Genomic DNA, 12,558 nt, shown 5'->3' with positions numbered 1-12,558 from the left:
ACCTCTTAAGAGGTGTGTAGTGGCCTCTGGTATCACAGAAAACCTAAGGGAGGTGGGATTATTCCCATTTTACAGATGAGAAAGCTGAGCCTCAGAAGGCAAGAAAGGGACACACTTCTTGAGCACCATCTATATGTCAGACACTGTCTCTGACTCCTTTTGGATAAGTCAGTTAAGATTGCAAATCTGGTCTGCCTGACTCCTAAGCTGATATTTTTTCCACTCAATCACAATAATTAAAAAGAAAACTAGGCCAGGCGCGGTGGCTTATGCCTGTAATCCCAGCACTTTGGGAGCCCGAGGCGGGAGGATCACAAGGTCAGGAGTTTGAGATCAGCCTGGCCAATATGACGAAACCCCGTCTCTACTAAAAATACAAAAAAAATTAGCCGGGCATGGTGGCATGCACCTGTAGTCCTAGCTACTCAGGTGTCTGAGGCAGCAGAATCGCTTGAAGCCAGGAGGCGGAGGTTGCAGTGAGCCAAGATCGTGCACTCCAGCCTGGGTGACAGTGCAAGACTCCGTCTCAAAAAACAAAAACAAAAATAAAAAAAAACACAAAAACACACTATTATTGTATTGGGTATTTTTTTTTAATTATAAAGGAAACAAAAGTTCATTGTTAAGAACCTCGCAATAGAGACAAGGAAGGAAATACATATAAATATTCTTGGAATGGTAGTTCTCTCCACCCATGCTTCCTCCCTAATCATTGCTGGGAACTTTCCAATATACTAGGCTGTGATGATGGGTTTTTTTTTTTCTTTTCGAGATGGAGTTTCGCTCTTGTTGCCCAGGCTGGGGTGCAATGGCGTGATCTTGGCTCACTGCAACCTCCGCCTCCCGGGTTCAAGCGATTCTCCTGCCTCAGCCTCCTAAGTAGCTGGGATTACAGGCATGTGCCACCATGCCCGGCTAATTTTGTATTTTTAGTAGAGACAAGTTTCTCCATGTTGGTCAGGCTGGTCTTGAACTCCCAACCTCAGGTGATCTGCCTACCTTGGCCTCCCAAAGTGCTGGGATGACAGGCGTGAGCCACCGCCCCTGGCCACTGTGATGGTTTTTAAAGGGCTGCTTTGGCCGGGTGAGGTGGCTCACATCTGTAATCCCAGCACTCTGGGAGGCTGAGGAGGATCACTTGAGCCTTGGAGGTCGAGACCAGCCTGGCCAACATAGCAAGACCCTGTCCCTACAAAAAATATAAAAATAAGCTGGACAGGCTGGGTGCAGTGGCTCACGCCTGTAATCTCAGCACTTTGGGAGGCCGAGGTGGGTGGATCACTGGAGGCCGGGAGTTCGAGAGCAGCCTAGCCAACATAGCAAAAACCCATCTGTATTTAAAATACAAAAAAATTAGCCAGATGTGGTGGTGCGCGCCTGTGGTCCCAGCTACTTGGGAGGCTGAGGAAGAAGAATTGCTTGAACCCGGGAGGCAGAGTTTGCAGTGGGCCGAAATTGCACCACTGAACTCCAGCCTGTGCAACACAGTGAGACTGTGTCTCAAAAAAATAAATAAATAAAAGCTGGAAAGCTGGGCATGGTGGCTTGCACCTGTAGTCCCACACTTTGGGAGGCCGGGAATTCTTTTTTTTTTTGAGACAGAGTCTCGCTCTTGTGCCCAGGCTGGAGTGACGTGGCACAATCTCAGCTCACTGCAACTTCTGCCCCCTGGGTTCAAGTGATAGCGATTCTCCTGCCTCAGCCTCCTGAGTAGCTGGGATTACAGGTGCCTGCCCCACACCTGCCTATTTTTTATTATTATTGTTTTTTGTAGAGACAGGGTTTCACCATGTTGGCCAGGCTGGTCTCAAACTCATGACCTAAGATCCACCTGCCTTGGCCTCCCAAAGTGCTGGGATTACAGGAGCTCAGGAATTTGAGGCTGCCGTGAGCTATGATCTTGCCACTGCATTGCAGCTTGGGTGACAGTGAGATCCTATCTCCAAAAAGAAAAAAAACAAAAAAACAAAAATTAAAGGGCTGCTTCAACTGAACTGAGTTGCTGGCTTGTACACCTCTGTGAAGTGAGTGAGGTGGCCGATGGTCTTAGCTTCTGGGTGTTGTCTGGGTGTGAGGACGAGGAAGTGCTGAGGCCCAGTTTCGTGGAGTTCCCAAGCTGGCAGAGCCAGGGCTGGACTCTGCCCCCAGGCAGCCACAGCGCAGGGAGTGGCCGTGGCCAGCTGCCCAGGCTGGCCCAAAGAGGGAGGTGCTGCAGCCCAGCCCACCAGGGGCACGCTCAGATGCTCACTTGCATGTTCTTTGCTTCACTGGACACAGATTGGTCTGCCCCTTTTAATGTGGGCTGCCACACTCAGAGGGCCATGTACTCCACTCCCCTGAGAATGTTTGAGGTACATGGCAACCCCTGCCGGCAGCACCCTGGGCTCCTGAGTCTGTCATTTTCCTGGTGCCAAGGGTGGAGCAGTGTAAGTAAGGTTGGGACACAGCAGGCTCCCCAGCTGACTGCAGCACTCAGAGCCCCGTGTCTGAGGCCAGCAGTGACCTCAAGCCCAGCCCTGCCTGCCTGGTCTGGGGCTCCTGGAAAAGAACTTTGAGAACTCTCCCTCCCAGCTCCCCCTGCCTCTATCCTGCTGCCCCTTTGGCATCTCTGGAGTCAGAGGACAACCTGGAGGCAATACAGTTGTCTGTCCCAACACCCTGTCATCGAGGGGTGACCCTTAGTGTCCAGGTCACTGCCCACACGACGCAGGTGAGCTAACTCACAGAAGGGACACTTTATGGGCCTGGACTCACAGAACGCTGTAGTCAAAGTGATCCTTGGAAAGTATTTACAGAAGGGGCAGAAAACTGAGACCAGAGTGAGAAGTTACTTTGCTCCAAGTTTATTGGTAGCAGAGCTGGAGCCATAACACAGGTTTCCTGCCTCTTTGTCCCATATTCTTTTTTTTTTTTTTTTTGAGACAGGGTTTTGCTCTGTCACCCAGGCTGGAGTGCGGTGGCACAATCTCGGCTCACTGCAATCTCCACCTCCTGGGTTCAAGTAATTCTCCTGCCTCAGCCTCCCGAGTAGCTAGGATTACAGGTGCCCACCACCACGCCCAGCTAATTTTTTTGTATTGTTAGTAGAGATGGGGTTTCACCATGTTGGTCAGGCTGGTCTCGAACTCTTGACCTCAGATGATCCACCTGCCTTGGGCTCCCAAAGTGCTGGGATTACAGGTGTGAGCCACCATGCCCAGCACTTGTTCCATATTCTTTCTGCCACTCGTTCACTCATCCAGGAACGTATTCATTCAATAAACATTTGTTTAACTGCCCGGTCTGTGTCAGGCACATACAAAGAAGCAGCCATCACCGAGCCCTCAAGTAGACTAGGCTGGGCAGCAGGGACTACAATCATCAACTCTATGTCTATAGAGCTGTGTTAGAGGGAAAGTATGAGAGCAAACACTGTACTGGCAAAGGAAGCAGGCTTTCAGGCCCCGATATTGGCCCTGGCACTTAACTAGCTGTGTGACCTTGGGCAATGTACTTAGCCTCTCTGTGCTTCAGTTTTCTCATCTATAAAATAAAAATAATAACTTGTCGGCCGGGTGCGGTGGCTCACGCTTGTAATCTCAGCACTTTCGGAGGCCGAGGCGGGCGGATCACGAGGTCAGGAGATCGAGACCACGGTGAAACCCCGTCTCTACTAAAAAATACAAAAAATTAGCCGGGCGTGGTGGCGGGCGCCTGTAGTCCCAGCTACTCGGAAAGGCTGAGGCAGGAGAATGGCGTGAACCCGGGAGGCGGAGCTTGCAGTGAACCGAAATTGCGCCACTGCACTTCAGCCCGGGCGACAGAGCGAAACTCCGTCTCAAAAAAAAAAAAAAAAAATTAATAACTTGTCTCTTAGGGTTACTGTGAAAACTAACAGTAAGACTGGGTTGCTATATGTGAAGTACTCAGAACAGTGCCTTGCACCTAGTAGATGCCTAATAAATGTCAGCTGCAATAATAATGCACATAGAGCCTGAGGATCACACAGGGAAGAGAATTAACTCTGGCTGGGGTTGCCAAGAAGGACTTCACAGAGGAAGGGCATTTAATCTGGGGCTTAAAGGATACCTAGGAGTTTGCCAGGAAAAGAAGAGAATCCTAGGCAGAGTAAGAGCAAGAACAAGGCTGTGGAAGCTTGAGATGTGGAAATGGATCACAAGTGGGGGCAGTGACTTTCGGGGGTTGGGAGAGGCAGATGTAGCTGGATCATCTAAAGGGCTTTTCAAGCTACCCATCCGCCCCTGGGACCTCTGAAACCTCTGCACAATTCCTCCAAGGGGTGGTTTCTGTGCCCCACTGAGGACCCCTGCTGCAGGGAGCACACTTGTTCATGAGTTCGTCAGGTTCCCCCAGCTACAGTGGGGTGGGAAAAAGACAAGAACCACCAGTGGGAGCCCAGGGTTTGTGGGGTAGGTGGGGAGAAGATGGTAGGAGCTGCAGAGGGTCCAACTTGTGAAAGTTCTCACAGGCCATGTGAAGGTGTTTGAATTTCTTCCTCTGGACCAATGGAAGGATTCTGAGCCGGGAAGTAACCTGCTCTGAGATACTTTTGAGAAAGACTATCCCTGTGGCAGCTTTGGACAATGGAGTGAGGCGGAGACTGGGAAAGTATCTGGCATCAAAGGCAGTCTGTCCATCTGGGTGAGGGATGGTGAGGACTGAGGAAGGGCTGAGGTGGAGGGGCAGCAGGAAGGAAGGATTCAGGAAGTGATGGGCAGAACTGGATGACAAGCTGGGTTTGCAAGGTGCCCGAAAAGACAGTGATCCATAACTCGCTGTAGGACCTAGGGCATGTCACTGAATCTCTCTGAGCCTCCGTTTCCTCATCTGGAAAATGGCGGTAGCAATGACAGCACCTGTCTCATTGGGCTGTTGTGAAAAGCAAATGAGTTAAGTGATAGAAAGTGCTGAAAGAGGCTGGGCACAGTGGCTCATGCCTGTAATCCCAGCACTTTGGGAGGCCAAGGCAGGCGAATCACAAGGTCAGGAGTTCAAGACCAGCCTGGCCAACATAGTGAAACCCCGTCTCCACCAAAAATACAAAAAGTAGCTGGGTGTGGTGGCGGGTCCCTGCACTCCCAGCTACTTGGGAGGCTGAGTCAGGAGAATCGCTGGAACCCGGGAGTCAAAGGTTGCAGTGAGCCGAGATCTTGCCACTGCACTCCAGCTGGGGCGACACAGCGAGACTGTCTCAAAAAAAAAAGAAAAAGAAAAAAGAAAAAAAAAAAGAAAGTGCTGAAAGAGTACCTGGTACAGAATAAGTGCTGGCCAAGTAGCAGCTGTTGTTCCTACTGTTAAGATTGGGAGTTTAGGGGATGGGAGAAAGAGGTGATGTCTAGAGGTTACACACATTCTAAGTTGCCCCCAACACTTTTTCTTTTGATTTCTTGTCTTGTTTTGTTTAACTTTTTTATTATAAGATATACATAAGATAAAATTTACCATTTTAACCATTTTATTTATTTATTTATTTATTTTTATTTTTTTGAGACGGAGTCTCGCTCTGTCGCCCAGGCTGGAGTGCAGTGCCTCCATCTCGGCTCACTGCAAGCTCCGCCTCCTGGGTTCATGCCATTCTCCTGCCTCGGCCTCCCGAGTAGCTGGGACTACAGGCGCCCGCCACCACGCCTGGCTAATATTTTGTATTTTTAGTAGAGGCGGGGTTTTGCCATGTTAGCCAGGATGGTCTCAATCTCCTGACCTCATGATCCGCCTGCCTCAGCCTCCCAAAGTGCTGGGATTACAGGCATGAGCCACTGTGCCTGGCCTTTTAACCGTTTTAAAGTGTACAATTCCATGGCATTAATTACATAACTTTTTCTTTTCTTTTGTTTTTTTGAGAGGGAGTCTCACTCTGTCACCCAGGCTGGAGTGCAATGGTGCGATCTTGACTCACTGCAACCTCCGCCTCCCGGGTTCAAGTGATTCCCCTGCCTCAGCCTCCTGAGTAGCTGGAGGCTACCTGCAACCATGCCCGGCTAATTTTTGTATTTTTAGTAGAGATGGGGTTTCACCATGTTGCTCAGGCTGGTCTTCAACTCCTGATCTCGTGATCTGCCCACCTCAGCCTCCCAAAGTTCTGGGATTACAGGTGTGAGCCACCATGCCCAGCTTTTTTTTTTTTTTTGAGACAGAGTCTCTCTCTGTCGCCCAGGCTGGAGCGCAGTGGCACAATCTTGGCTCACTGCAACCTCTGTCTCCTGGGTTCAAGCAATTCTCCCTGTCTTAGCCTCCCGAGTAGCTGGGATTACAGTCGCCTGCCACCACACCTGGCTAATTTTTGTATTTTCAGTAGAGACAACGTTTCAACACGTTGGGCAGGCTGGTCTCAAACTCCTGACCTCAAGTGATCCACCTGTCTCAGCCTCCCAAAGTGCTGGGATTACAAGTGTGAGCCACTGTGCCCTGCCTCAAGCCCTCTTCTTAAGGAGGCTTTTCCTTTGTTCTCTGAGGTGAAGAGAGGCAGGTTAGGAAATTCAGCACCCATGGAGATGGATGCTTTCCACACCTGTGCATTTGCACACTGAAATATGTCACCAACCACACCAGTGCACTTGATGCCAGCTGCCTGGGCGGGAAGCAATTTACCTTCTGAGTCTGTTTTTATGGGACTAAGATTAAAATGAGTTTGCATTTGCCTTCCCTGAAAAAGCATCAGTGAAAGGGACAGCTAAGTAAGCCACAGGGGCCCATGTGGGCCCAAGTGGGAAAGAAAAGGGCCAGACAGGGGCTTGGAGAGCCAGAGAGACTATGTTCAGTTCAATACTGGAAGCTTCTGAAGGGATGAGGCTGGCCTTTGGGACTTGCTCCAAGGGCCAGACCATGGCGTGTCACAGCACTGCAAGCATGGTGGTGAGGTGGTGGGGGTGCTGTGGGATCCCCTTGTGTCGGCAGAGGGATCTAAGAAGCCAGGGCTTGGACTGAGCTGTTGTTACAAGCCGCTCTAGAGATGGATTTTCGCCCTGTGGTCTTGGGAGTCTAATGTGTTTTCCAAGTGCTTTAAGATCAAAGGGCATAGTGAGTAACATCACCTTAGGCGTATAAAGTCTATCTGTCTTCCTCCCACACACACCATTAAGCATTCAGGATAACCCAGAAGGTGTTACTAGACTTCCAGGGAGGTTAGCTTTGATTGTTCACAATTTTTTCACTTTTCTGGAAGAGAGGATTATAAGATATAATCCTTCAACTAGCATTGGTTTCCTGGGTTAGGGATATTATCTTATTTGATCCTCATAATAGCCCTGCAAAGTAGGAACTATTGGCTCAATTTTCTTATTTTTTTTTCTTTCTTTTTTTTCTTTTCTTTTTTTGGGACAGTCTTGCTCTATCGCCCAGGCTGGAGTGCAGTGGCATGATCTCAGCTCACTGCAACCTCTGCCTCCCCAGTTCAAGCAATTCTCCCTGCCTTAGCCTCCCGAATAGCTGGGATTACAGGCACCTGCCACCATGCCTGGCTAATTTTTGTATTTTTAATAGAGATGGGGTTTCGCCATGTTGGCCAGGCTGGTGTTGAACTCCTGACCTCAGGTGATCCTCCTGCCTTGGCCTCCCAAAGTGCTGGGATTATAGGCGTGAGCCACCATGCCCGGCTGCCTCAGTTTTCTAAGTAAAGAAAATGGGTCTCAGTGATCTGTAGAAAAGGTAAGGTGGAAAGCCTAGGTTTGCACCCTGGCTCTATGAAGGGATTTGAGGTGACACCGGTCACACTTTTAGTATAGGGCTATCGCACAGGAAGAGCCTGGACAATGGCTCAGCATCACTGACCCCATCCCGCATCTCCACTGCTCATCCAAGGCCACACCGCTGGCAAGCCTGAGCATGAATGGAACCCAAGACTTTTGATGCTAAGTCCCCAGCCTTTCCGCTTTTCAATTATGTTGAAATTAATCAGAGATCTCAACCCTGGCTTTTGAAGGCCCGGCCTCCATCTCATCAAACTCAGAGTGTGTGTACTTGATGGAGGTTATTAGACCGTCAGTGATTTGCATGTGTGTGTGGCACATCTCAGGATGTCATGGGAGACACACCTCTGATGGGCTGGGTCCCTGTACCTGCCCTGGTTCGCAATCACTGGGTTTGAGAAAAGTTGAGATCAGGTATGTCGCTGGCCATCAAATCAAGTAAAGGCAGGAAAAAAAAAAAAGACAAGTTGATGGCTCAAGACCATTCCAGCTTCAGAATTCTTCAAGAACAAGATGAGTGGTTTGCTGATCCCAAGTGACCAGAGTAATTCTGAGATGGCCCTTGGTAAACCAGGGTCTCATAGATATTTCTGTAACATCAACCTTGAGTGCCCTTCTTGTATATTAAGTCCAGAGGGTTAGTACCATCAGCCCATCACTGAGTAACAACTGGGCTTACTATGCATCCAGCTTTGGGGGATACCATAAGACATGGTCCCTGGGCTCCAAGGAGCTCCCACATCTCACTGAAGGAACTAGAGGACAATCTGGAGTGCAAACAAGAGTCTCCCCTCTTTTGGGAGCTTGGCTGTGGGTTGCTCTGGGTAGCAGTGGGTCAGTGTGGTGCAGACAGGGGATGGCTCCCAAGTGCTTTTTGTGCATTGCATCATTTAGTCCTCACAGCTTCCTACAATGGGTAATTCTATTGTTATCACCATTTCCCAGATGGGGAAACTGAGACACAGGGAGATTAAGTAACTTGCACAGTCATACATCTAATAGGTAGCAGAGCTGAGATTCAAATCCAGACAGGCTGGAAAGCCAGAGCCAATGCTCTTATCCCCTACCCCTGTTCCATCATCCTAGAGGGGCTCAGCTAATCCTTGAAGGATAAGGGATTTTAGGGAGGCAAAATACTAAGGAGTGGGAGCTCCACAGACCTGGGTTTGGTAGTACTGGTTGAACGACTTTACACAACTTACCAAAGGTCTTTGAGCCTCAGTTTCTTCACCTGGTAAATGATGACATCCTCTTCTATACAGAGTGGTGTGACTGAGATAATGTGTTCAGTTAGAGCACAGTGCAAGGAGCATTATGATTATGATTATTGTTATAAATGGAGAGTGGGAATGACAGGTACAGCTGACCAACACCCAGCATCATGGATGAACACAGACTATATGGGGTGGTTGAAAAGGTGGCAGGGAGGGAGTCAGTGAAGCTACAATGTGGGATGGGTGTAATAGGTGAGTGGGAAATAACAGTTGGCCGGGAAGCATGAGGCCAGGTCATTGGGGACTTTGAAAACTACCCTAAAATGCTCTACAGCTCTTCAAAACAGCAGGTGTGCGAACTTTGTTGACATATGGAAATGTGTGTTTGGAAAAAAAAAATAGAATGCAAAATAGTATGTACAAACTGACAGCTGTGTAAACATATTATAGCCTCTTAAGCTTAGCGATCAGAAGGGCATCTGCAGAGCTATAAATATTCAAGTTCGGGCTGGGAACAGTGGCTCATACCTGTAATCCCCGCACTTTGGGAGGCCAAGGTGGGCGGATTACTTGAGCCCAGTAGTTCAAGACCAGCCTGGGAGACGTGACGAAACCACATTCTCTAAAACATATACAAAAAATTAGCCAGGGCTGGGCGTGGTGGCTCACGCCTGTAATCCCAGCACTTTGGGAGGCAGAAGTGGGCAGATCATGAGGTCAGGAGTTCAAGACCAGCCTGGCCAACATGGTGAAACCCTGTCTCTACTAAAAATGCAAAAAGTTAGCTGGGCATGGTGGTGCATGCCCCTGTAATCCCAGCTAATTGGGAGGCTGAGGCAGGAGAATCGCTTGAACCCAGGAGGCAGAGGTTGTGGTGAGTAGAGATCACGCCATTGCACTCCAGCCTGGGTGACAGAGCAAGACTCCATCTCAAAAAAAAAAAAAAATTAGCCAGGAATGGAGGCACACATCTGTAGTCCCAGCTACAGATGGGAAGATTGCTTGAGCCGCGAGATCGAGGCTGCAGTGAGCCATGATTGCACCACTGCACTCCAGCTTAGGTGACAGAATAAAACCGTCTCAATTAAAAAAAAAAAAAAATTCAAGTTCATCACTTTTTATTTTTCTGTAAACACCTAATGAAAACTAAGAACACACAGGAGGCCAGGCTGAGGAGTTTGGCTTTTCACCTATGGACCTACATGGAGAGTCAATGCAGATTCTATTTGTTCGTTTTGCTTTGTCTTTGTCATCAAGATGGAATTCATACACAGTCAATCCTCCCTATTTGTGGATTCTGTATTTACAAATTTGCTTAGTGGCTAAAATGTATTTGTGACCCCAGAATCAGTGCTTGGTTGCTTCTGTGGTCATTTGCAGACATGCACAGAGCAGTGAAAATTTTGAGTTGCTCATTGCACTTGTTCCCAGCTGAACAAGAGGATTCTTTGCCTTCTTGTTTTAGCTGTCATACATAAACAAGTGTCTTTTTCTGTTTAGCGTCATGTGTTATAGTGCTATCGGCCATGAGTTCAATGTTAACCAACCAACAAAATCTATTAAAGTGTCTTTAAGCAGAAACACAGCTAAAGGTTATGGTTATGTATTGATCAGTTGACAAAAATCTTGTGACCAGAGGCTCATAGGAACCTAACCCTGTATTTCCCCTAGGAGCAACGGGTCAGTATTTACTAATACTATGTTCATTGCAACTTTATAGAACATAACTATGACAAATAGTGAGGATTGGTTGACTGTACCACAAGATTCACTTTTTAAAATCAGCCTTTTATATTTTGGTATATGCACAAGGTTATGCAACCATGACCGTCACTGCAGATTTTCAAGCAGTAAAACGGCCTCAAAGAGCAGCAGTTTGAGAATTATCTGTCCATCTTTCCCTGTCCCCTGATTTCTTTCTGGTCTCTTTCAGAATGCCCAGGAAAACCATGGGCTGGCTGTGCCCACCCCCTCGGTTCCAGAAGATGTTGCAGACAAAGTGACAGGTAAGTGAACCCTGGGCTTGGGGCTGGTCCGTCTTTCTTTCCTCCTAGGGCTCTGAGTTCAAAAGCTAAGCATCTGCTCATCTTCATAGCTGGTGACAAAGCCAGAGTCCCCAGGCACAGCCACTCTCGCCATCCTCAGTCCTCTTGATTACTGGCCGCGGTGGGCCCGGGCAGTGGGGCTGGGAGTTAAGGAGAGCCAGGGTCAGCGAAGGCCCCTTTCTGGCGGGGGAAGGATGGCAAGGGGACAAGGCCAGAGCAGGAACAAGTGCAGCAAAAGTGGGAGAAGGGCCTGGCTTTGAATCCCAGCTCCCCACATACTCGCTTTGCTCCCTTGGGCAAGACACTTCACCCCTCCTACCTCTGTATCTTCCAATGAACAATGGGAACAGCAGTTCAGTTTGGAGGAGTAAATGAAGTGGTGGATGGGATGTAAGTCACGTCTGTCACACCTCTCAGAGGTGCTTCAAACTCGCTAATGGCTTCCCGTGTCACTCAGAGAAAAGGTTCCCGCAAGGACTGCTGGAGTGTGACTGGAGTCCGGCCACTTTGCTTGCTTGCTTTCCCCTCCCACACTGCCCCAGCCAAAGCATCTCCTGTTGCTCCTGAAATGCCCCAGGCACATTTCCGCCTTGGGGTCTTTGCACTGCAGACCTCTCAGGTTAGAATGCTCTTCTGCAAGGCATCTGTGTGGCCGTCTCCCTCACTCCTCCCTTCTTTGCTCAAATGTCACCTTCTCTGCTTGGCCTTCTCAGACTGCTTTATTTATTTATTTATTTGAGATAGAGTCTTGTTCTGTTGCCAGGCTGGAGGGCAGTGGTGTGATCTCAGCTCACTGCAACCTCTGCCTCCCGGGTTCAAGCAATTCTCCCACCTCGGCCTCCTGAGTAGCTGGGACTATAGGTGCGCACCACCATGCCCGGCTAATTTTTGTACTTTTAGTAGAGACAGGGTTTCACCATGTTGGCCAGGATGGTCTCGATCTCTTGACCTCGTGATCCACCCGCCTCAGCCTCCTAAAGTGCTGGGATTACAGGTGTGAGCCATCGCACCCGGCCGGACTGCCCTATTTAAGTTGCACCTGCTGCACCCCTCCCCTGCTGGTGTTTTTTCCCATCGCACTCATCCTCTAACGTGATAATAATGTACTCACACATTACGTTCATTGTCCCGTTCAAGCGTAAGCTCCCTAGGAGGGCCAGTGTTTGTCCGTTTTTTGTTTTGTTGGTTTTTTTGCTGCTGCACCCCAGCTCCTAACTCCTGCCTGACAGTTGGGTGCTCAGTGAATGTTAGTTTTCCCCTTCCCCACTCTGGGTTTCTTCAGTTTGAAGTCAGGCAGCTGGGAGGAGCCCTTCACAGCTGCACACTCCCCAGGTTCACCACACTGTTAGGGACTGAGAGGAGGGGAGCAAAGGATGGGTGCCCCTAAGAAGGAAGTAGACTCTGGGAGAGGGACTGGGGACCTGGTCCAAGGACAACAGAGGGATGTGCGCTGCTGGGGCCAGGGGCTCTCAGCATCTCTTTAGCACCCAGATTGTCCAGGCCACCTTCCTTCTGCACACCCCTGTTCTATTCTGCAGTCCAGAATCTGCCTCCATTCTCTATGAAGTGGACAGCTGGGTTCTTAATAGTTTCAGGGTCTTTAGAACGCAGGAG

The 12,558-nt window shown here is 49.1% G+C and overlaps 1 protein-coding gene across 1 annotated transcript in view; it reads left to right on the top strand.

The window, feature by feature from the left end:
* CUNH6orf132 (chromosome unknown C6orf132 homolog) overlaps window positions 1–12,558 on the top strand; it is a 42,935-nt gene that overhangs the window by 25,482 nt on the left and 4,895 nt on the right. Inside the window, exon 3 of the mRNA XM_032140316.2 lies at window positions 10,833–10,905. Coding sequence (XP_031996207.2) covers window positions 10,833–10,905 — 73 coding nt within the window. The remainder of the gene's footprint in view (window positions 1–10,832; window positions 10,906–12,558) is intronic.

The sequence above is a fragment of the Hylobates moloch genome, unplaced genomic scaffold (assembly GCF_009828535.3).
Source record: "Hylobates moloch isolate HMO894 unplaced genomic scaffold, HMol_V3 SCAFFOLD_20, whole genome shotgun sequence".
Classification (NCBI taxonomy): domain Eukaryota; kingdom Metazoa; phylum Chordata; class Mammalia; order Primates; family Hylobatidae; genus Hylobates; species Hylobates moloch.
This window is presented reverse-complemented; position numbering and strand designations above follow the sequence as displayed.